We start from the raw sequence: 23,233 nt of genomic DNA on the forward strand, positions 1-23,233 counted from the left end.
ATTCACCCCCCAGCAAGGGTGAAGGCGGGCAGGTGAGAGGCCACAGCTTTTCACTAGAACCTCCTGGTAGCCGGTCCCCCACCAGGAAGTGCCTTCCATCCTGGGAGAGGGGCTTCCTCAGCTAATCATTTTAAGAAATACTCTAGTAGACCTGCCCAAAGGAGTATCTGATATTGATTTCAGATCTCATCAAGTTGACAAGATCAGCCTTCACACCTCATCTTTATCTTGTCCTATGTTAACTGTTTGTCACCATGACAAGTTCCCGAGAAAACAGTTTGGAAGGAGAAAAGGTTTGCTTTGGACTATGATCTCCAGGTTCCACTCTGGTTGGCTGGATCCTTTGTTTCTGGGCCTGTGGTATGGCAGAGCAGCGTGGAACAGCAAAGCTGCCCACTCAGTGGTGGCCAAGAGGGCAACAGATACAAGGGGGTCGGAGTAAGAAAAGCCCTGGTGAGGGGTGGGGGCTGGAAAGATGGCCCAGCAATTAGAAGCATGTAAATGCTCTTACAGCGGACCCCAGGATGGTTCCCAGCAGTCATGTTGAACAGCTCACTACTGTCTGTAACTCTAGTTCCAGGTGCTTTTTGGTGTTTTGAATGAGATGTCCCTCATGGTCTTTGGCATTTAGATGGTTGGTCCCTGGTTTGGGAGGTTTGGGTGGTGTGGTCTTGCTGGAGGAAATGTGTCACTGGGGCTGGGGGGGGGGCTTTGAGAGTAAGAAGTCTAGCCTACTTCCAGTTTGTCTCTTCGAGTCATGCTTGAGGTAAAGGAAGAGAAAGCGCTCAGCTTCCTGTTCCTGCCACTCGCTGGATGTTCCCAGCCATGATGGACTGGTCCCTCTGGAACCATAAGCCCAATTAAACACTGTAAGTAGCTTTGGTCATGGTGTTTTATCACAGCAACAGAAAAGTAGCCAGTATGGGATCTCACAAGCTCTCTGGTCTCTGGGCACCTATACTCATGTGCACATACAGGTATAATTAAGAATAAAACAATAAAATAGCTTTAAAACAAAAAATAAGAAAATCCCCCCAAAGACATAACCTACTTTCTCCAACTAAAATCTAGCCTCTGAGATTTTCCATTACCTCCAAATAATGCCATCAATCGTGATTGTGTCAACTAGAAAACTACTTGGTGATCAGGTCAGGGGCCTCATGTTCCCGGGCCCTCTCAATGACTGGATCTGTCAGCTCAATACCAAGCCTACAATACACGAGCAACTGGGTACACTTCATGTTTATAGCATAGCATAGTCTAATACATAAATAGAAAATGAGAGCCACAAAGGTCACATAAGTACCCCAGGAAAGGAGTGCACAGGACTTCAAAGCCCACAATATTTTCCTTCTCCTAGCTTCCTGAGAATCGAGATTAAGACATGATCTGCTGGGGCTGGAGGGAAATGGCCCAGTGGTTAAGAGCACTTGCTGCTCTTCCAGAGGACCTGGGTTCGATTCCCAGCACCCGTATGGTGGCTCCCAACCATCTGTAACTCCAGTCCCAGGGGGATCTGGTGCCCTCTTCTGGTTTCTACAGGCACCAGGACCAAAGTGGTACCCAGACATACGTGCAGACAAAGCACTCATACACCTAAAATAATAAGAGTAAAACAGAGGAACACTTGTGACGGAAGTGCAAGCTGATGTTGGTTTCTCTTGACCGAGTCCAGCAGCATCGTCAAGTTTTTCTGCCTCTCCCCCATCACCCCACGTGATGGACTAACCTATGCCCTCAGCCCCCCTGTTTCTGAGACATCTGTGCTGCTGTTTTGTGTCTGGCAAAGCTCCATAACTTCTCTGTGTCATAGTTTATGTGTTTGTTGCTACCATTACCTGCCCTACCTACCTCACAGGTGTTAGAAAAGACAAAAAAATTATATCTGCAAGGGTCCCCCCACACACTGCTGCAAAACAACAAAAATCTTGCTTTGTTTCCATCTCTCTAAACTTGCGACTGAACCTCAGGCTTCCACCGCGGTCTCTTTAGCTGAGCAACACCAACTTCTACCTTGGCCATTTCTTTTCCCTGTGAGACATTAAGGAGGTGAGGTTACTCTGCTTCCTGGGTAAGTCGGCAGTCAGGTAGTTTGGCTGAATAGTATCTCGGGACCACTTTTTCATGCCATCAAGTAAGCTACGGATGTTTTGGAAGATGGAAATCCGGTTTTGAGACAAGTTTGTTCTCTGCACTGCTGGTTATCAGTGATGTTTCCTTCCCTCCCTTAGCTTCAGATCTGTGGGTCCGCAAAGAGCCCGCATCCAGACTGATGTGATGAACTTCCTGCGTCAGAGACTTTCCTGGAAGTCCATGCTTCAATTAGGCTAGATCCTGGTGTTTTGGTTGATGTTATGGAGTGACCATGCAGATTCACATTGTATACACACTACACTTGTGTGTGTGTGTGTGGGGGGGGGTTTTGCATCATTTCTGGACAAACTTAGAAATATTTTGTCATCTTACTACAAATGAAGAAATATGGCCAGGCAGTGGTGGCACATGCTTTTAATCCCAGTTCTTGGGAATTAAAACCACAGCCTTATCGGAGGTGAGGGCAGGACCCAGATACCAAAATCAAAGATGGTTCCATCACTGAAGAGACTTGGAGACTCTGTCTTGTCCATTGGGCTGACACCGTTGTCTCAGAAGTCCTGCTGGATGACCTTTGACCCTTGGCAACTGTTTGAGTCTCTGATGTTTTTTGTTTGTTTGTTGGAGGGGTTGAAGCACGGTTTCTCTGTACAGCCCTGGCTGTCTTGGAACTTGATCTGTAGCCCAGGCTGGCCTCGAACTCACAGAGATCCGCCTGCCTCTGCCTCCCAAGTGCTGGGATTAAAGGCGTGCGCCACACCACCACCCGGTCTTTTTTTTTTTTTTTTTGCTTTCTTTCCATTTTCAACTTTAGTTTTGAATCAGCAGGCTCCCAGGGGTAACCTGAAACTTTACAGCGTGTGGATTTTAATTTAAAATGAGAGCATTTGGGTCTCGAGCTCTTTGCCAGTGTAATCACTGAATTTATATAAAAAGAAAAAGAAAAAAGACTTTAATTCTGAACTCAGAGGCTTTGAAATGGATGGAGCCATCCTCACATGAGTCCTGCGTTTCCAATTTAGAGATCCGGAAAGTTCCAAAACTTTAGTTTCGTTGCCTGGCTCTCCAGTGGCCTTGCAGGTTCGTTATAACTAAGTTTCTGTAAAGGCCACATATCTTCTGGGCTTTCTGAATAGCTGTTGCTTTCTGTTCATAAGCTCAGCTGCTCGGCGGTTCTATAACCCCAGGCTGTGTGTCTGGCATGTGCGGAAGCACACCCAGAGAACGGCTGGGTCTTCCCTGGGGTACAATCGTGTCTTCTTTGGTCTGACCCCAATCACACCTTCCTGACTGGAAATTCAGGTTTCTGCAGCCGTGGTCCTTCCCCTAGTGATTTCTCTTAGCATCGGCTTCTCCATGTGGGGCATGGGGAGGGTTTCAGGATTGGAACCAGAGACATGCGCAGTACTGGCAGGATGCCTAGTGAATGGGTTTGAATCATCTGTTCTGCCATTCAGGTTCTGGGGCAGAGTCAGGAGCTGAGGCACCACCAGTTGCCAGTGGTTAGATTCTGCCAAGCCCGAGTGACTCCAGCTCATGTTTGTTCTGAAGCAGGAGAGGCCCTGGCAATATCCAAGGCTAGGAGGCACTGATTTTGTTTATTTGATGATGAATTCAAAGGATCTCCACCCCAAATGTTCCTCTCCGTAAACCTCTGCTCCCTGCTGGCACTGGACATGGCCTTTTTTTTTTTTTTCTTCTCATTTTTCTTGTGAAATACTTGATGTTGGTTCGAAGCATCCTTATTGGTTGACATCTATCTCCCCGTTTATCTGAAAAGACAGATGTTTTCTTCTGGGCATGACATTCCAGGCTGGGAGAACCCAGTGGCTGTCAGCTGACCCGTTAGTCTGCATATGGTATTTCAGTTTTCATTCTTTTGAGAGAGGTTCTTCTGTAGCCTGGGGTGGCCCAGGACTTGCTGCGCGACTGAGGATGACCTTGAACTTGTTTCTTCTAGTGCTGAGGACTGAACCCCAAGTCTGACTTTGAACTTCTGATCCTCCTGCCTTCAACCTCCCAAATGCTGCGGTCATAGTATGCACCACCCCACCCAGTTTGTGCAGTGCTGGGCTCCGTGCGTGCTGGGCAAGCACTCCAGCAGCCGAGCTACATTGCTAGCCCCCTGCGTGGTATTTTAAAATACCCCCTGTAGTAGCTGCAGATCTCTGCACCCTCAGCTCAGAGGAACCCAGGGGACTGCCTCCCCCTCCCCCGCCCCACTCTTTCATCTTCCTAACAAACCAAGGGTGGAGAAATGGTTCAGCGGTTAAGAGCACTGGCTGCTCTTCTAAAGGACCCAGGTTCAGTTCCCAGCACCCACATGGCAGCTCACAACTGCCTGTAACTCCAGTTTCAGGGGATCCGGCACCCTCACACAGCAGGCATGCATGCAGGCAAAACACCAATGCACATTAATTAATTAATTTTTAAAAATCTAGCAAACAGGTTAAACCCTTGCGTCAATGGTTTGCTCCTCCTCCTTTGGTCCGGCCGCTCTTCCCTAAGATTTATACAGTGTTCTCACTAAATGACATTCTGCAGGCTCTATCCATTGCAGGTCACGACCACTCCTGTGCACTGCTGTCTGGGAAGTTACACAGTTTTCTTCCCTTGTGTGTTACCTCTTTGTTTTTGTCACCTGAAAGCAACCGAGTTTCTCTCCATGTCCAGTCTCTGCTTGCTTGCTGTGATGGCTAATCTTGGTTGTCGACTTGACCACATCTGGAAAAAGCTATCAACCCAAGCAGCCGGCCATGCCAGTGATGTCAGAAGACCCACCCTAACTCTGGGCCACACCTTCTGGTGGCAGCCCACTTAAAAGAGCATGGAAGAAGGAAGACTTGGCGTTTGCCTGCTAGTTTTCGCTCTCACTGGCAAGTTCATCTACCCTGTTTCCGAGGCATTCCTTCCCTGGTGTCAGAGTCTACCTCCTTGGGATTCCAATGTAGACTGAAGACCAGCAGCTCTCTAGGGACTCCAGGACTCCAGCACCAGGTTTGGACTGCAGAGACATCCAGTCTTGTGGATTGAACAACTAACTACCAGATTCTTGGCCTTTTTGTCTTGAGTGTGTGTGTGTGAGTGTGTGTGTGTGTGTGTGTGTGTGTGTGTGTGTGTGTGTGTGTATGTGAGTATGTGTGTATGTGTGTGTGTGTATGTGAGTGTGTGTGTGTGTGTGTGTGTGTGTGTGTGTGTGTGTGTGTGTTCTATCCAGTCTGTTCCTTTAGAGAACACTTACCTGCTGTGGATATTGCTCTATATAAATAAAACACTGATGGCCAGTGACCAGGCAGGAAGTAGGTTGCCAGGCAGGAAGTAGGTGGGACAAGGAGAGAGGAGAATTCTCAGCGGGAGGCTAAGGAGGGAGACACTGCAGCCACCGCCAGGACAAGCAGCATGTAAAGACTCTGGTAAGCCACCAGCCACGTGGCAAGGTATAGATTTATAAAAATGGGTTAATTTAAGATAAAAGAACAGTTAGCAAGAAGCCTGCCATGGCCATACAGTTTATAAGTAATATAAACATCTGAGTGATTATTCTATAAGTGGATTGTGGGACTGCGGGGCTTGGGGAACCTGGAGAGAAGCCCTCCAGCAACACTTACCTTCTTGTTTAAAGCCACTTTCACATTTAAAACTTCAAGGAGTATCTTAGGCTGAAATCCTGTGTTCCTCCCCTTTAGACTGTCAGAAAACAGTTCCACAGCTGGGTTTCCATTTGTCTTCCAGTGTGGTGTGTGTTATTCTCCTTCTCTGCAGCATCCCATTCACATTCTTTTTACATTATTCTAACACTCAAAACTCAACTGGAAATTCTCAGGCATATTTGGAGACATTTTAGTGTGAAGCTTATGTCTTCAAAGTTCCCATTCTTTCTTTAATATCTCTCTCTCTCTCTCTCTCTCTCTCTCTCTCTCTCTCCACCATAAGGTCTCAACATATAGCCCTGGGCTGGCCTGGAACCTGCTATGTAGACTAGACCTAGCCTCAGAATCATAGAAATCTGTGTGCCTCTGCCTGCTAAGTGCTAGAATTAAAGGTGTACACCACCAAGCCTGACACACTCTCTTCTCTTTGAGGCTGAATACAAGGCATGGTTTTCATCATGTGAGATAGAAGTAGACAAGGAGGAGAAAGCATGCACCCCCCCCCCCAAAGAGGCCCTTGATGGAGATCTAGTGGGCCAAACAGTCCTTCTTGGAATGTAGTTGTAGAGAGATGCTAAGTTGTGACAGCAAGAAGGGCTTTACATTCCAGATTGAAAACTGTTGAGAATTATTTGAGTTTATTTCCTCTTCTGTGTGAATGCCATGGTGGTGTGAGTAAGAACTGTCCGCATGAGCTCAGAGATTTGAATGCTTGGTCATCAGAGAGTGACGTGATTTGAAAGGATTAGAAGGATTAGGAGGTGTGTTCTTATTGGAGGAACTGTGCCACTAGGGGTGGGCTTTGAGCTTTCAAAAGCCCATGCCAGGTTCAGAGTGCTTCTGTCTCTGTCTCTCTGCCTCTCTCTCTGCAGATCAGGACGTAGCTCTCAGCTACTGCTCCAGCACTTGCCTGCCTGCTGCCATACTCCCTGCTGTGATGATAATGGACTAAACCTCGGAAACTGTAAGTGAGCCCCAACTAAATGTCTTCTCTTCTAAAAATTGCCTTGGTTATGGTGTCTCTTCACAGCAATAGAACAGTGACCAAGACATGCTAAGCCACTCTGTTCTTTCACTCTTTGCTTGCTTATAACGAACACATTATAGTAATTTGTTTCCAATCCATCTTCTCTTTTGGATTACAGAGCACGGGATAGAAAAGTCTGTATGCTTTTTGTCCTCACTATGCCCTGACTCCTCCCACTGCCCAGTCCAAATATTTCCCAGCTACTGGGTGAAGCAAGCAGAGGAGTAGTGGGAAGAAAATAACAGGCAGTGCACCCCCTAAAAAGTAGATCACCCCACAAATTGTCCCATGTTTTAGAAGCAGAGGAAACAGGCTTGAAGCCACCCTCTTCATGGAAGAGGCCTGCCTGGCACCAGATGCCCTGTGGAAGTTTGCATAAGCAATGTAATAAAAACCACAAAATGCAAATCAGAATCTTTCTTTGATGGCAACATTTCATTATCCTAAAATAGGATACTTTGAATCATTTTAGATAACCTTTTATTTAAACGACAGAGACTGTTATTCCCAAGAAATGTCAAGATTTAGCTTAAAGAGGCCCAGAGTGGGATATGGGGAACTGAATACCAGATTTCTCTTCTTCCCTTTTGTGATATACTAAGAAATGGGCGGTGGACATTTCCTTTAGCTCTTGACTAAAGTGTATTGTTACTTCAAGGCCAGTGTGGTTAGCCATCATTCACATTCAGGGAAATGGATGAGCCTTGGGTCACAGGGACTTCACAGAAGCCAAAGGATATAGGAGAACTTAGAAATTTCTATTTTGAATGTGTGTGTGTGTGTGTGTGTGTGTGTGTGTGTGTGTGTGTGTGTGTGACAGCCACCCACAGAGGGATGAAGAGGGTGTTAGTTCTCCCTGGATCTGGAATTACAGATGTATATAAGTTGCCCACCATGGGTGCTGAGTGTGGTGAGACATTATCATAAAAATATCTCCTACATTCTAAAAGACTGGAACTTCTTCTGGACCTCAGAGTCACTAATACACCTCGTGGGTCACTTAAAACTTAAGATTGCTATCCTACTTTGTAGCCTGCCTTTATGAGAACAGTGCAACAACCTCACTTCCTGGAATTTCCCATGTAATCAGCTTCTACAACCCAGGCTAATACATAGGTATAACCTTAACTGATGTTCTCTTCCATGCCCCGATCCAGAGTAACACATGTGTATGTGTATATTAGAGTAATAAATGTTGGAAACAGCAAATAGATTGAAAGCAACCTTTTAAAACAAATATCCACAGTACATGTGGAAGACAATGTTCAGATACTGATTGATAGCATTTGTTTGTTAATTATCTGGGTCAACTGGGGGTGAGTGACTTAATCCCTTTTAAAACCCTGTTAAAGAGTTCTGTAAAGTATCCCCCATTTCGTCCCTATGTGAAGCTTTCTATGCTGCCCAGTAAACAGAGGGCAAAAGCCCTTTGGTAAGGACACACAGACACAAAGACAGAGTCACAGACAGCCTTCTGGCAGGCACAGATTCCGACTCACATATACAACATCTGAGACATAGGGAGAGAGGTAGAGAATTCAAATACGGGCCTACTCTCAGTTAAATTTTATTTATTTTGTGCGCACCTTTGTCTGTGTGAGGGTGTCAGATCCCCTGGAACTGGAGTTACAGACAGTTGTGAGCTGCCGTGTGGGTGCTGGGAATTGAACCTTAGTCCTCTGCAAGAGCAGCCAGTACTCTTAGCTGCTGAGCCATCTCTCCAGCCCAGCAGGGAAAGGCTTTTACATTTATTTTCCTTTATGCAGCTCTGACACATTTTGGGTCTTCCTATGCTTTCATCGATGCCCTCAACTCAGCTGGGAAACTGTGCTCAGTCTTCTCACAGGGCATCTGGTGCTCTTGACAGCTGAGCGACCCGTCCAGCCTGGTGCTGACGGTTGTTTGCTTTTGTTTATTTGTTTGTTTGTTTGTTTGTTTTAATTTAAGTCTCCAGGGAAAATAATGATATCCTCGAAACTAGACAGAGCTCCAATCCTCTCAGGTTGGGCGAACAAAAGAACAGGAATCTTAATTACCGTTCTTGTCTCTAACAAAACATCTGACGAGAGCAACCTAAAGTCCCGAGGGTTTGATTTTAGTTCACAGTTTGAGTGCAATCCATGTTTGTGGGGGAAGTCATAGCCACAGGAGTGTGAGGTGGCCGGTCACATGGCATCTGCAGCCAGGAAGCAGAGTGTAATGAATGCTGTCAATGTTGTGTGCTCAGATCACTTCCTGTTTCAGTCAACTCAGTCTGGTACCGAGCTCAGGACTTAGTGCTGTCCACTCTTAAGGTAGGTTTTCCTACCTCATTAATCCAATTCAGACAATCCCTTACAGGCATGCCCACAGTCTAACCTAATCTAGATAAACCCGTAGAGGTGTGCCCAGAGGCCTGTCTCCCAGATTATTCTGGAGCCTGTCAAGTTGACGACATTAACCACCACAGACAGTAACCACCTTGTCCTCTTTGTCTTCCAGTGAGAGCATCAAGACTTCACATCAGGAAGACTTCACAGCATGAACCAAGATGGTTACTCTAGCATGGAAACTCTGGGACGCTTGCTGTGTTTGCCCGAATTCATATGTGTTAGTGACCAAGATTCAAATAAGCCCTTAGCCTCGTTGGCAGTGGTGACTGAATAGCAAGGAGACGTGCAAACTTAGCCCTGGTGTGTGCCTTGTCTTCTCCAAACAGTGAAAGCAAACGAAGCAAAAACGTCTGCTTTCCCTGCCATGTGGAACCAGCACGAGCCAGCCTTGGCCAGCTTCAGGCTGAGCAAATCATCTTCACTCTGTGTTCTTTCTTTCTTTCAGGAGATGAGTCATGGCTGGTCACTTGACACTTGTCCTTCTTTCTAGGACCTTCTTCCTGGGTACCTGAGAGGTTGAGGCTCCCTCCTCACGGGCAGAGCCTCCAGCCTGGTTGATAGTGGGAGCCCTGACTGATGGGTAAGGAGTGTGGGGGCACTACACCTGACATTCATTAGACTCCCGTGGTAACAGCCACTCCAAAGGACACAAATCGAAGCTTTCTTTCCTCTGAGACCCAGGGCACAGATGGCAGTGATAAAGGCTGATACTGTTTATAGCCAGACTCTCCACTAGGCTCCAATTTTGGAGGCATTAAAAATTGCTGGTTGGAATTAAGAGAAAAATGCTGTGGTAGATGGCAAGGAGGAGCCTAGGGATTGGATAAGGGACAATCTGGGTCTTGCCTCTGAAGGTCAAAAGCCTTTTCCAACCCTAGGGTCACTTGCAGATGAGGATAGGAAACAGGACAGGTGGCTGCCATGGAGGATCTGAAAGGCAAGAACCAGGACAGCTGAAGGCTATGCTGTTGTCCCAAATCCCCGTGGGTGTTAGGAGGTGGGACCTGAGGACCAGTCTTGTGGGGATGGCATTCCTGGGCCCTTACCACTTTCATGAGCCTTGCGACATTGTGGAGCTGTGCACAGAATTTCAGCTTCGGCAGCTAAACTTAGGTCACCCAGCCAGGAGGTCCGGCTCTGTGATCTCGCTTGCCCTTGACTGCTGCTTCCACGAGGTATCTTTTAGCTCCTGCCTTTCCCTAGATTAAGACAGAGCGCCTGGCACCCAGAACGAGAAGCATTCGGTTCGGGTATTATTTGATTCGCTGACACATGCATTCTGCAACCCCACAGAACATTCTGCGGGGTGTCTGGAGTCACCGGGGAAGCAGCTGCAACTGTTTTCGTCCCCAGTTGCTGGCTCAGGGGTTGCCTTTAGTCATGGAAAGTCCCTTCCCCAGATAGATTCCAGTTTTCCACTGGCTTCTCTTGCTGCTAAAATAAAACCAGGCGAATCTCCCAGGCATCCCGCGTGAACAGGTGCAGCTGGCTCTTCGGCGTTTGTCGGAGGTGCGAAGAGCTCGTATTTTACGAGCACAGTCTCCCTTCTCTGGCTGTTGCATCTCTGTTCCTCTCCAACCGAGAAGCTCTCTTTACTTCTGAGTGTTTTCAGCCAAGAGCCTCCACCCTTCACGCTCTCTGTTACCTGTCCACTGCACTTGGCCCTCAGAGTGAGCCTGGCCTTGGCTTTTTTGTTTTGTTTTGTTTTGCTTTGCTTTGCTTTTTTTCGAGACAGGGTTTCTCTGTGTAGCTTTGCACCTTTCCTGGAACTCACTTGGTAGTCCAGGCTGGCCTCGAACTCACAGAAATCCACCTGGCTCTGCCTCCCGAGTGCTGGGATTAAAGGTGTGCGCCACCACTGCCCGGCTGGCCTTGGCTTTTAAGGAGCAAAAAACTTGGCAGAGAGTTTGCATAGGCATTTTTTTAGATATCAGTGATGAGCCAGAGGCTCCTGACATTTCCAGTGGCCTTCCTCTACCCCAGCATACTAGCATCCTAAAATGAAGCACCCTGACTTCCAACCACAAGATCTAGGCTGTAGAAAGAACTAGCAACACGTGACTTGGAAGCTCTATTTTTAAAGGCAGATTTGGTCTGGGGCTTTTTAGTCCTGCTGCAAAGAACAGAAATGACCAGGACATGTGACATTATAGTACAACAAGACACAACAGAACACAAGAATGAGTGCAATCACCCTCTCTCCTTCCCTCCCATAGGGCCCTTTCTATTGTCCTGTTTTCATTGACTCTCTGCCCCGCAAACAAGATTCCAAAACAGATAGTTTATCTTTGTATTTATTCTCTCAGGTCACAGGTCTGTTTGGATGCTCTTTTCTGTACACACTTTCCTTATTGGGCCATTTAGGATTCAACATTAGAAGGACTACTTTGAAAGAATCAGCAATTAGCCATAAGCAATCAGATTTGAACTTGCTTTCTTTTGTTTGTTTGTTTTGTTTTGTTTTGAGACAGGGTCTCACTGTGCAGCCCTAGCTGGCCTGGAACTCACTTTGTAGATTAGGTTGTCCTTGAACTCACATAAATCCACCTGCCTCTGCCTTTGTTAGGATTAAGGGCATGAGCCACAACGTCTCACTCGTTGGCAACCTTTTTTTTTTTTTTTTTTTTTTAAAGATGTTTGACTAGGACAACTATCTAATTGATAGTTTTCATATGACCCACAGAAGCCAACAAGTTTTGAAGTAATGAAGAGAAACAGAAAAGACATTGCAAACACAAGACCACATAGGAAAGAAAGAAAAACCGCACAAAATAATTCGTGGAAATTATCTTTGCATTTTTAAAATCAAGGAAAGCTCACTGTTCAAACTTCCAAAGCACATGTTCAAACAGTATGCAGATATTTGAGAGAAAGAATAATAACGTTTAAAAAGAGGAATGCCTGGTCCGTTTCCTTCATAAGTGATCAAGAAAGCACGGGTGAGGAGAGACTTCAAGTTCACAAGCAAGTAGGCATGTGTACACACACTTGTACGTCTGTTTTCTGGTGACACCGTACTCCAGGCAACCAGGAAGCCTGGTCAAAATGAGGCTTCTCGCGGGGTTTGTCAGATGATGTGAGAGGAGGAACTAGAGCACTGAGCTGTTTTACATCAGACTAGGGAGATGCAATTCGAGGCAGCTGGATTAACTATGAGCTCCTGGACCCACGTTGAGGAGGAACACATGTCCAGCCAGAGTTACAGCTCCGTAAGTGACCGGTGAGAGGCTCAACTGTGGAGGACCCTGGGGTAATGCCGCCGGGAACGCTGATTTCCCTGCCAAGGCTGTGTACGCACGCACGCACGCACGCACGCACGCACGCACGCACGCACGGATGGAGCTCTCTCACTTCTGCTGTAGAGTTTTCTCCCTTTCTCATTCATCTTGGAGCTGTCAGAAATCTATGGAGAAAGAGGGCCCTTCTGAGAAGGCCGCTTCAGAGTGCCGGGTAAACATCCCGTGGTGAGGTGAAGACACTAGGAAATAGGTGATCCCTAGACTTTGGGGCCAGCAATGGTGACCCGATCAGAGCGTGCATGACAAAGTCCCATCCTGAGCATTTCCAGTAGCGCCAGGAACCTGGGAGACTGTTTAGTATTCCTCCTGAATAGCTTGAGTTACCAGAACGTCTGTCCCAATTGGATGGAGACTCAGTCCCACTTCTGCACCATATTCTGAGGAATCACATCCTCTGAGGACCCAGGGAAGTGAGATGGTGTTTTGGGCTTCTAGAGCAGCAGGTATCTATCTTACAGGGTTGGCAGTGACCACAGCAAAGGTTCTAGGTGGGAGGTACAACTAGCTGGTTTCTTGCCGATCTCAGTGAGGAGGGGAGGGGCCGAGGCAGCAAGCAGGCCTGAGGCAGCTTGCATCTAGATTGAGCTCGAAGTTGCAGACAGAGGTTCTGGAGCCTCCTGGCTTTGCCTCTGCGCACAGCAGGGCTTCCCTTCTCCCACTCTTCCCCAGGTGAGCTCACCCCAAGCTCTCGCCTTTCCGTGTGAATGCAGACACCGTGGACTCCCGTTGGGACGAGCGGAGTGTCCGGCAGTGGGCATGCTGCTTCAGTCACCCTATTTTCCAGGAAACAGCACCAAGGTGGATCGGGCTTTCTCCTGCAATGCTGCAGGCTCAGAAGACAGGGATCTGGTCTCTGCGGACCACATCCAGGTCATCATCCAGAGTCAGCAACACCTGTAGTGAGAGGATTGGAGATGGGAAGGGAATGTAAATCCTGGTCACACGGAGCCCCTGCTTTCTCTTCGTGACTTCACAGACCGAAAGCGACATCTCCCCTCCCATATTTTTGGCAGTGGTCCGCAATGCCTTGCTTTTTAACTGGGACTTATTATTACCAAATTATAGCTCCTGTGTCAACTTATTGAAATACCCATGGAGAGGGTTCTCATGTGCTATTCACGATACTAGAGACTCAGCTAGGGATGGAAGCGATACCCACCCTCTGCCCTGGAGCTCACATTTGGGAAAGGATCTTAAATAGGAAGAAAGCGCATGAGGTAGAAGACAATATATTTCACAGGCAGATGTGTGAGGGTTAAAATTAAACTAGGGCGTAAGTATCGGGAGCTTGGGGTGCAGAATGGTAAAATATTTGAGTAAGGTGGCCTGGGTAGTCATTCCTTAGAAGACATGTAAATCAAGACGAAGCATTGTTGTTTAGTGCATTGCTATGTAAGAAGTGGACCATTCCTGTTTTGCTCCAATTCCCTCCCCACATGAGACCACTCTTCTTATCTCATGTCTTCTCTCTTATCAGTAAAGTCCAAGGGTCACAGATTGGTAGAACTTTCCACTTCGGCCACTAGAGGGCAGCCCTGCTCCACTCTTGTGATTGCATGCCTGGCCTCATAAGGCTGGAGGCCATCTGCAGTGACCGCCCACAGTTATCACCCCAACCTGTGTCCAGGCACCACAGACATTTAATTAGGGAATTTAAAAAAGGACTAAAGAATGCCGAGGATGGTCATCTTATGTCAGCATAACTATTAATGGATTCTGGGAAGGGGCACAAACAAATCATAAGGAACCCTAGATTAGGAACACGCTGGCTAGGTGGCCCTTTGAGTTTCTCTAGGAACCTAGTCTTTACAAAATACACAGTGAGGCTCGAGGAAGGGAAGGAAGAGAGCCTGTCATGAGAAGGAATAATTCCATGGACGAGAATTTTAGTGAATGCCTTAAGTAACCACCGGGGGAATTCTGAGCATTTGGGTCCAAGAACCAGTTCTGTCCCAGGTCACCATGCAACTTAGGGAAAATGGTTTTGTCGCTCTTCTGTGTGTGCAAACATGGGAAAGTAGAGAAAAATGAAAGTTATGACCTCACAGAAGTTACAGTAAAAGAAAGAAAGAAAACACAGGGAGATGGTCAGTGCGTTGAATTGCACGGAGCAAATGCAGAGAGTAACTGGAGGGGAATGTCGAGAGGTTGAGGATGAGCAGCAGGAAATACGCACGATTGCAAAGGGAAGAACGGAGCCGGAAGATGCCACTGACTCACCAGGAATGAGAAAAACAGGGCAGTAGCAGAGAGGAAGTGCCAGATGTCGTGGTCATCGAAGAAGTCCAGCAGGACACACTCCCGGTTCTTCTCCCGGGATTCAGCTGGGGTTCCCTGGAGGAAAGAGGTGGGTATAGGCAAAAGTCCCGTGGTTCAACGATTTCAGGGTTTGACTTTGAGGAAGCGCTTCGAAAGTCGGCTTCTGAGGATCGGGTACAGTTGTTCACAGCAACTCTACTTAGAATAGTCCCAGGATGGAGACAGCCCAGGTGTCCACCAGCTAATGAATGGACTGATAACATGCACTGTGCCCCACAGTGGAAAAACTGATCAGTAATTAGAAGACATGCTCATGCAGGGCCACAGCGTGGGTGACCTAGAAACCATCACACTGCACACTGCGTGGATAAAGCCAGACTCAGAGGCCACATGATGTGTGTGTGTGGCTCTATCTCTAAGATAGCAGTTCTCAACCTGTAGGTCGAGACCCTGACAGGGGATGCATATCAAATATCCTGCATATCAGATATTTATATTATGACTCATAGCAGTAGCAAAATTACAGTTTATGAAGTGGCAGCAAAATAATTTTATGGTTGTGGATCACCACAACGTGAGGAACTGTATTAAAGGGTGGAAGCAACAGGAAGGTGGAGGACCACTGCTCTAGGAAATGCCCAGACTGGCAATTCCACGGCCACAGAAGGTAGATTAGTGGCTGCCAAGAATTACCAGGTCAACGAGAAACAGAATGGCTGCTCATGAGTTTGCTTTCTGGGGTCAAACAAATGTTCTAAGATCAAATGTGCTGATGCTGTGGTAGAGAGATGAGACTTCCTGCTTGTGCTTCAGACACAGTGCTGGTTTCTGAGGTCTCAGCTTTCCTGTCTGCAGGATGGACGTAGTGTCCACTCCTGCCTTTACTGATGGATGACGGCTGTGACGAGAAAGATGGAGACACTATACTAATTGAGTGTTAAACATCCCTGGGCACAAACCGTAAGGGAACGAGAGAAGGTCATGTTTGCACTATCTACGGGGTTTGCAAGTTCATGTGGTATTACCCTGGCAGTGCTGACCACATGTCACTTGCCTGTCATTTAAGGGTGGCTGCTAAGCCTTCTCTCTTCTGGAGGAAGCTGTGGATTTAAATAATGGGGGAAAGATAAGAAGTGGCAAGAGCAGGAGTGGGAGGAAGGTCCAAAAGGCACAATGGACCGAGAACTGCTCAGATGAAAGGACGGGCCTCTTACCTCCCAGCTGCTGAGGTTCTGAAAGAAAAAGTACAGGGCCGCAGCCCACACCACCGCCGTGGCCACGATGCAGAACAGTGGTAGCAGAAGGACCTTCTCGGAGCTGCGGAGCTGTGGAGAGATGCAAAGCCACAGAGGCTGGCGTCCCAGCTGCAGGCAGGCTCCCCCCCCCCCCCACGGCGCTGCCAGCTCCTCACGTGTGCTCACCTTCATGATGATGTAGAAAGCCAGGTACAGCAGCAGGTTGCAGATGAAGATGCCCAGCATGTAGGATGCAAAGTCCCTGGGCCGGTAGATCAATCCAAAGAAGGCACTGTGGATATGGGACAGGGTGTTGGCAGCCGAAACCGGGTATAACACGAGTGGATCATTACCCACTGTGGGAGTTCACTAGTTAAAAACCCACTCTAAGGCACAGTCATGCATTGTGTGATGGCGGGGATACATTCTGAGAAATGCACAGTCGGTGAGTTTGGCATTGTGTGAGCATCATAGCATGTCCTTATGCAAGCCAAGATGGCCACCATGTCACTAGGCTATACCATCTTTCGGAAGCACCGTGTACACGTGGTCCTCTGCTAACTGAAATGTCTTTGGATGGTGAGTGACAATTACACAACTTAATGAGTGATATAAATAATCTTTCACTTATTACATCTTTGCCAGAACATTCATTTCTAGTGACTTCACAATGGGCTTATGAGTGAATGCACCGTCAACAGTTATCTTTCCTCTCTGGGTGGAATGGTTTTCCCAGAATCCTTCAGTTTTTCATGATTATAAACAGCATTGTGGTGAAGGAGTAAATGCTTCAGACACACTGTATTTGTTTTCATTTATTATTAGTTCATCAGAATAGATTACTGGAGGTAGGATTGCCTCAGTAATTGGTGTACTTGAGTTTTTCTCTCCAGGTCCCGCCAAGCCCCAGCAGTCCCATAGCCCACTTATAAAATAAACATATAGACGCTTATATTATTTAAACTGCTTGGCCATTAGCTCAGGCCTATCATTGTCTAGCTCTTGCTCTTATACTCAGCCCATTTCTGTTAATCTATATATCGCCTGCCACGTGTTCTGTGGCTTTACCTGCAGCTTTTACATGATGCTCCCTGGACGGCAGGCTGGCGTCTCCTCCAGACTTCTACCTCCCAGCCCCTCTTCTCTGTTTGTCCCACCTATCCTATACTTCCTGCCTGGCTACTGGCCAATCAGCGTTTTATTTATTCACAACATACAGGACATCCCACAGCAAATTGGCTTGACAAGCATTACCAAGTTAATGCCAGTGGCCCATATTTAATTTGACACTGAAATTTACTTTGACTGAGGGTTAACTTCAAGTTTGTTTAAAATTTCTATTCAGTATAACAAAATATTGGTAACATTTCCCCCCCTGAGACAGGCCTTTGCTTTTGCTGGCCTTTGCCTCCCAAGTGCTGGGATTAAAGGCTTGTGCTACATGCAGCTGTAACTCTTCTTCATCTCCTTATTTGAATTTAAAATAAATAAATAAATAAATAAATAAATAAATAAATAAATAAATAAACTTTAAAAACCTACAGTGTGATGGGTGGCGCAGATCTGTAATCTCAGCACTTTGGAGGCTGAGGCAGGAGGATTGCCATGAGCTTGAGGCTATCCTGGGATACAATGTGAGGACTAAACAAGGCAGGACTAGATAGCAAGACCCTGTCTCAAACACACATACACACACACACACACACACACACACACACACACACACACACACAGAGTATAACACACACAACAACAACTATGTTATGACTCCAGGAAACAAAAAGTAAAAATTGACAAGTGGGATTTTATCAAACTGAAAAGCTTCTGCACAGCAAACAGGTCCCAGAGGGAAGAGACAAGCGTTTGAAAACAAGAAAATAGCTATCAACAATCCTGGATTGATTCATTTTGGGTTAATATCTGTCCTAGCTAGTTTTGTTTTATTCTGTTGTCAACTTGACATAAGATAGGGTCATCTAGGAAAAGGAACCTCAATTGAGAAAATGCCCCCATCAGGCTGGACATTTTCTTGATCAGGCATTAGTGGGGGAGGGCCCAGTCCACTGCAGGTGGCGTCAGCCCCAGGCTGACGGTCCTGGGTGTGGAAGAAAGCAGAATGAGTATGCCAGTAAGCAGTGCTCCTCCGGGGAGCTGCCTCAGTGCCTGCCTCAGTGCCTGTTGTGACTTCCCTTCATAATGGACGACAACTGTCAGCCGAAATAAACCCTCTCCTGACTCTTGTCATGGTATTGAGCACATCAACAGAAAAGCAAACTAAACAACACCCAAAATACAAAGAATTCAAAAAACTAATAACACAAAAAGCAACTAATACAACTTTAAAATGGGCAGATAAACCAATAACACAAAAAGCAACTAATACAACTTTCAAAAGGGCAGATGAGGGACAGGGGGTGGCAGGGGGGCAGTGGCGGGGGGGGGGAATGGCCCAGAGGGTGAAGTGCTCTTGCAATGAGCATGGGGACCTGAGTTCTGATCACAGGCATGGCAGAACACTCCGTTCTGGGGAATGGAGACAGTTGGATCCTGGCACCTCATTAGTCAGGCTGTCTAGTCGAAATCCTGAAAAATGTGTGGAGAGCAACAGAGAAAGACACCCAACACCTCTGATCTCTATAAGGGGCTCCCTAGTGTATGCACCTACACACACACACACACACACACACACACACACACACACACACACACACACATACACAGCAGCAGCAGCAGCAGCAGCAGCAGTAGCAGACAATCTGACTAGATTCTTTTCAAAAGAATGTATACACATGGCATATATATATTACAGAGCCATCAGGATCATTAGCTACCAGGGAAATGGAAATCAAACCTGAATGAAGAATAGTGATGACTAGAAGTTGGGAAGTGGAGGGTGGATGAAAGGAAGGTGGAGTTGATTGGTGTATGCTGAATACATGTTTTGAAATATCACACTAAACTACGTGTGTGTGTGTGTGTGTGTGTGTGTGTGTGTATAAAATCATCACATGTTAATAAAAACTTAAATGTGGTAAAATCTGTATTGGCATGGTGTTTTGTCAGGATTTTTCTTGTCTCCATTCTGTTTGCTTTCACTGTACTGGGGGATTAAACCATTTGTATTTTATTCTGAAAAAGGGTCTTGATTAGATGCTCAGGCTGCCTTGAACTCGGGATCCTCCTGCCTTCTATCCCAAGTAGCTGAGTTATAATGCTTACCAACACATCTGCTTCTGTCCTCTTCATTCTGACTCACTGGCTTATATTTCTAATTTTGGATCAGTGCTTGCTTCACTCTGTTTTTTTTTTTTTTTAATATTAGATTTCCTTATTAGGCTAGCCATGCCAACTCATGTGGCAGTCACACATGGCTATCTAAATTTAAATTAATTAAAACTAAATAAAAATTGAAATTCAGTTCCTCAGACACACAGGCTGCATTTCAGCATCACAATATCCACATGTTAATAGTTCCTGTTAGGACTGTGCAGTACTGAGCATTTATATAATTCCAGAAAGTTCTATTGGATAATGTTGGAATAGTTACTGAATTCTCGGCCCCTCCTTCCTCATGTTAACCTTGCTTTTCAGAGACTGTTGATGCTCTTGCCTAAGTGCATACATTCTGTAATAACAGTCCATTATCTCAATTCTAGCTCTGATTTTAAATTCATACATTAGCTGGAGAACAGTAATCTGTCTTTCAACCGAGACCCGACATCTCTCTCCCCTCAGTTACATTTTCTTCCATGTGTCCTAATAAGGCGATTAAATTTTCAGAAGAAAGATTCCGCACATCTCTCGAATTTTATTCCTAAGTATTTCAAGTGCAAAGCTGTTATTAATGGCCTTGAATTTTCAAGTCCAGCTGACTGTGCTGTAGATTGTGCATGAAATGCCATCCTTCAGGACTCTGAAATCCTCAGTTCACTAAAAACTCCTGGGTGGCCTGTCCTGAGATTCATCAGTTAGTTATTGATATGTGTGCTGCTCTGCTTGCTGCCTGGGCTCTCTGGGTTCCCTCCCCGCCCCCGACACCCCTAAGGTTTTCTTCTTCAGAGCCATATAGGAATTATTCCTTTACGATGAAGACATAAATAAATAATGATTAGTAAATAGATGCTGATATTTATAAATATGGGATCTGTAAGTACTGCATTGGCCATAGATTGCATCCACCTGAACACAATATGGGATCTGTAAATACTGGATTGGCCATAGATTGCATCCACTTGAACATGTTTGCATGTATGTTCTGACCAAGAGAAACAACATTCTAATAAGTAGATGAGAATGGGCTGGGGCTGGCGTGTAGCTCTGTGGAAGAACACTTGATTAGCGTGCAGGAGACCCTGAGTTTTATCCACAGTACCAAATAAACAGAAGAATAGAGGTGAGCCAGACACGGTAGCACACATCTATAATCCCAGCAGTCAGGTGGGGGCAAGAGGCTAGCCTGGGCTACAGAAGACCCTGTCTGAGAGTTACTCTTTTAAAATAACAGTCATAGCCAATCACTCTATATCTATATGGAACAACAGAAAAAGAGACAGCCCCTCTGCCAGGAAAACAGGGAATTATGGGACATCAAACCTTACTGGACTTGACATCCTACAGAGCTGTGTGAGCAAAGAGAGGCTATTCATCTTGTCTTGTGAGTGGATTGTGTCCTTATGTGTATCAGGAATGGGGAGTCAAAAGTCCCAGAGCCAGAGAAACATATTAGCTGAGAGCCATAACTAAAAACAGCCGAAGGTACTGTTTTTTTGAGAGATCACTGAGGCATCTCCTGTGTTACAAGTGTGACTAGGTCGCAGAAGATAATTTCAACTGGCAGAGACTGTGTGTCTGTTGCAGCTGTTTTATGTTCACCTGGGGAAACACGGACTAGAGGATGAAGAGGGACAAGTTGCAGGAGAATGATATGGAACAGGAGGACAGAGAGAAAGAAATAGCAAAGGCACACACACACACACACACACACACACACACACACACACACACCACACCACAAACTGAGGAAGAAATATTTTATAAAAACGAATGTCTCCTCGATAGGCATCATGCAAAGTTCTACAAGATAATTTTAAATTATGTTGCATTTTGCACTCATAGGAAAAAGCCTTCCTTTCCTTCCCTTTTTCTTTCCTTCCTTTCTTTCTCACAGTCATCGATCCATCAGTCCATCCACCCATCCATCCAGTTTGTCCACATAGATACTTGTCTTGTTGGGCGAATTCTAGCAAAGCATCAATGTTTTTATTTTTTATTTATTTATTTATTTTTTTAAAGAAGCCTCCACCAGTATACAAGAGCTTCCTAGTGCATTTATTTAATTAAAAATAGGTTTATTTATTTGTATATATGAGCATGTTACGGTGTGTGTGTGTGTGTGTGTGTGTGTGTGTGTGTACAATTAATGGAGTTGGTTCTCGACTTCCACAACATGGGTTCTGGGGATTGAACTCAGGTCTCAGGCTTGACAGCATGTGCCTTTACCAACTGATCCGTCTCTCCAGACTCCTAGTGATTTTGTTGTTTTGGTTTTCTGTTTCTTTTGTTTGTTTTTTTGCAGGTGTTAAGGAACACCTAACACTTTCTATCAAATCTCTGGGACAAGCAGTTTTACAGTCTCCTTAATTTCAGATTTCCTTGTAAAAATGACAGTCAAAGAACTCTAAACCGAATGTTACAGACATTAGTAATGATAAGGACATTATTGCCCGTAATTCCACTTACAAGGACCAGTTAACCAGATTTCCCACAATAAGCAACACCATCCTGTCCTGGAAGAGAGAAGAGTGAGTGTTAGAACAGAGGCCGTGATGCTAGCAACTCACTGGGGCGAAAGCATCACCTGTGGAAAAACAATAACCTTTGGACAGACATATTCTGGGGTTTACCCTAATCCTCAGCCAGGCTGAACAGCGAGACCTGACTACAAAGGGTTGTAGCAGAGCTCCGTGTAGGAAAGTGTGGTCAGCAGAGCAGGATGTGGCTGCCCCTGCAGGGGTCAGTGGAGCTGAGCAACTGGCTCTACCTCTCAGCAGGAGGCTGGTGACATGTACTCATGACTCAGTCGTGAGGATTCGACTGTTTATGCGTCCATGCCCTGGACTGCACAGTCAGAACTAAATGTAGGAGTTAATTTTCACTCCTAAGCCCCAATCTTAACCCTGAAGTTAAGGAATGGGGGCTGGGAGATACAGGGAACTGTCCACATGATTAAGGTTACTCTGAGTGAAATTCTTTCTCCATCTCTTTCTGCCTCTTTGCTACTACTTAAAACTCCTAGGTGGGTTTAATTATACTTGCATGTACATGGCCACTTGTCTCCCATTTTCCCAATTCTCTGCTTCCTTACCTGTGCCATCCAATATAAAAGAAATGCCTTTTTTTTAAGTTCTTTAATCTTTAATACTTGGGAGGCAGAGGCAAGTGAATCTCTTGAGTTCGAGTCCAGCCTTGTCCACATAGCAAGTGCCAGGCCAGCTTGGGCTACATAGGGAGACCCTGTCTGAAAACGAAACAAAAGTTTATTTACTTGCTGGAATAGTGAAAATCTAAAGCACTGGTTGGCAATGCTGGTGAGGATGTGGAGTCACCAGAACAGTCTGTTCCTAGAACAAATGTGTAGGAGTACAGGCGGGCTCTGCCACTTTGGGGGCAGTTGGGTGTTTTGTTTTGTTTTTCACACACAACTGAATACCTGCTTACCATGTCATCCACCAATTTCTCCCCATGGTAGGCACCCAAATGGGTTGAACACATGGGTTCAAACAACCCCACCCCCATGAATGCTCTCTCACTGTTAGTGGTAAGGACCCAAACCTGGAGGCAACAAGCCAGCCTTCAGTAGGTTCACAGATAACTATGTGGTAGTACTCTGAGACCAAGGAGGAGTCTTCAGAACTAAAGAGAAAAGAGCTGTCCCCCTTCATGGAAACAACAAGGAGAAAATGTAGATGCATGTAACTAAGTGAAAGAGGTAAGCCTAAGAGAAGGTGTCACATGACTCGAGTCCAGTCACGTGACACATCGAGACAGGCAAAACAAGAAGGCAACCTTCTAGAAGCGGATCAGAGGTTGGCAGTGGCCCCAGGAAGGACAGGCGAACAGGCAGAGAGAGCACCAAGGAGTGTTAGGCAAGCCAGACTGTTCCGAGTGATGCCATGTATTCGCGGAAACCTGTCATTATATGTTTGTCGAAACCCACACCAGGGACAAGGCAGGAGACAGCGGTGTGTGCCCCGCAGACTGGGGGTGGTGCTGATGCCACCTCATGTGACGGCCTGCG

General features: G+C 46.1%; 1 protein-coding gene and 1 long non-coding RNA gene across 7 annotated transcripts in view; one reads left to right on the forward strand and one right to left on the reverse strand.

The window, feature by feature from the left end:
* The first annotated feature begins 668 nt into the window (after positions 1-668).
* LOC143268121 (uncharacterized) lies at positions 669-9,437 on the forward strand. 2 transcript variants are annotated; one of them, XR_013043748.1, is made up of 4 exons: positions 669-869; positions 4,768-5,091; positions 6,617-6,708; positions 9,253-9,437. It is a non-coding gene; the product is annotated as an uncharacterized LOC143268121 (long non-coding RNA). The 2 variants fall into 2 exon arrangements; XR_013043747.1 differs by lacking the exon at positions 669-869 and having other exon boundaries at positions 4,318-5,091.
* Positions 9,438-11,419: 1,982 nt separating this feature from the next.
* Sidt1 (SID1 transmembrane family member 1) overlaps positions 11,420-23,233 on the reverse strand; it is a 95,417-nt gene continuing 83,603 nt past the window's right edge. For 3 of the 5 annotated variants that reach the window (XM_006975769.4, XM_076548871.1, XM_076548872.1), the window contains 5 exons: positions 21,676-21,722; positions 16,123-16,228; positions 15,916-16,026; positions 14,663-14,776; positions 11,420-13,336 (listed from right to left, as the gene is read on the reverse strand). In XM_006975769.4, the coding sequence (XP_006975831.1) occupies positions 13,274-13,336; positions 14,663-14,776; positions 15,916-16,026; positions 16,123-16,228; positions 21,676-21,722 (441 nt within the window). In that variant the 3' untranslated portion in view covers positions 11,420-13,273. Of the gene's footprint in view, positions 13,337-14,395; positions 14,777-15,915; positions 16,027-16,122; positions 16,229-21,675; positions 21,723-23,233 lie in introns of those variants that run through there. The other 2 variants (XM_076548869.1, XM_076548870.1) reach the window with 2 other exon arrangements.

The sequence above is a fragment of the Peromyscus maniculatus genome, chromosome 12 (genome assembly GCF_049852395.1).
Source record: "Peromyscus maniculatus bairdii isolate BWxNUB_F1_BW_parent chromosome 12, HU_Pman_BW_mat_3.1, whole genome shotgun sequence".
Taxonomy (NCBI): domain Eukaryota; kingdom Metazoa; phylum Chordata; class Mammalia; order Rodentia; family Cricetidae; genus Peromyscus; species Peromyscus maniculatus.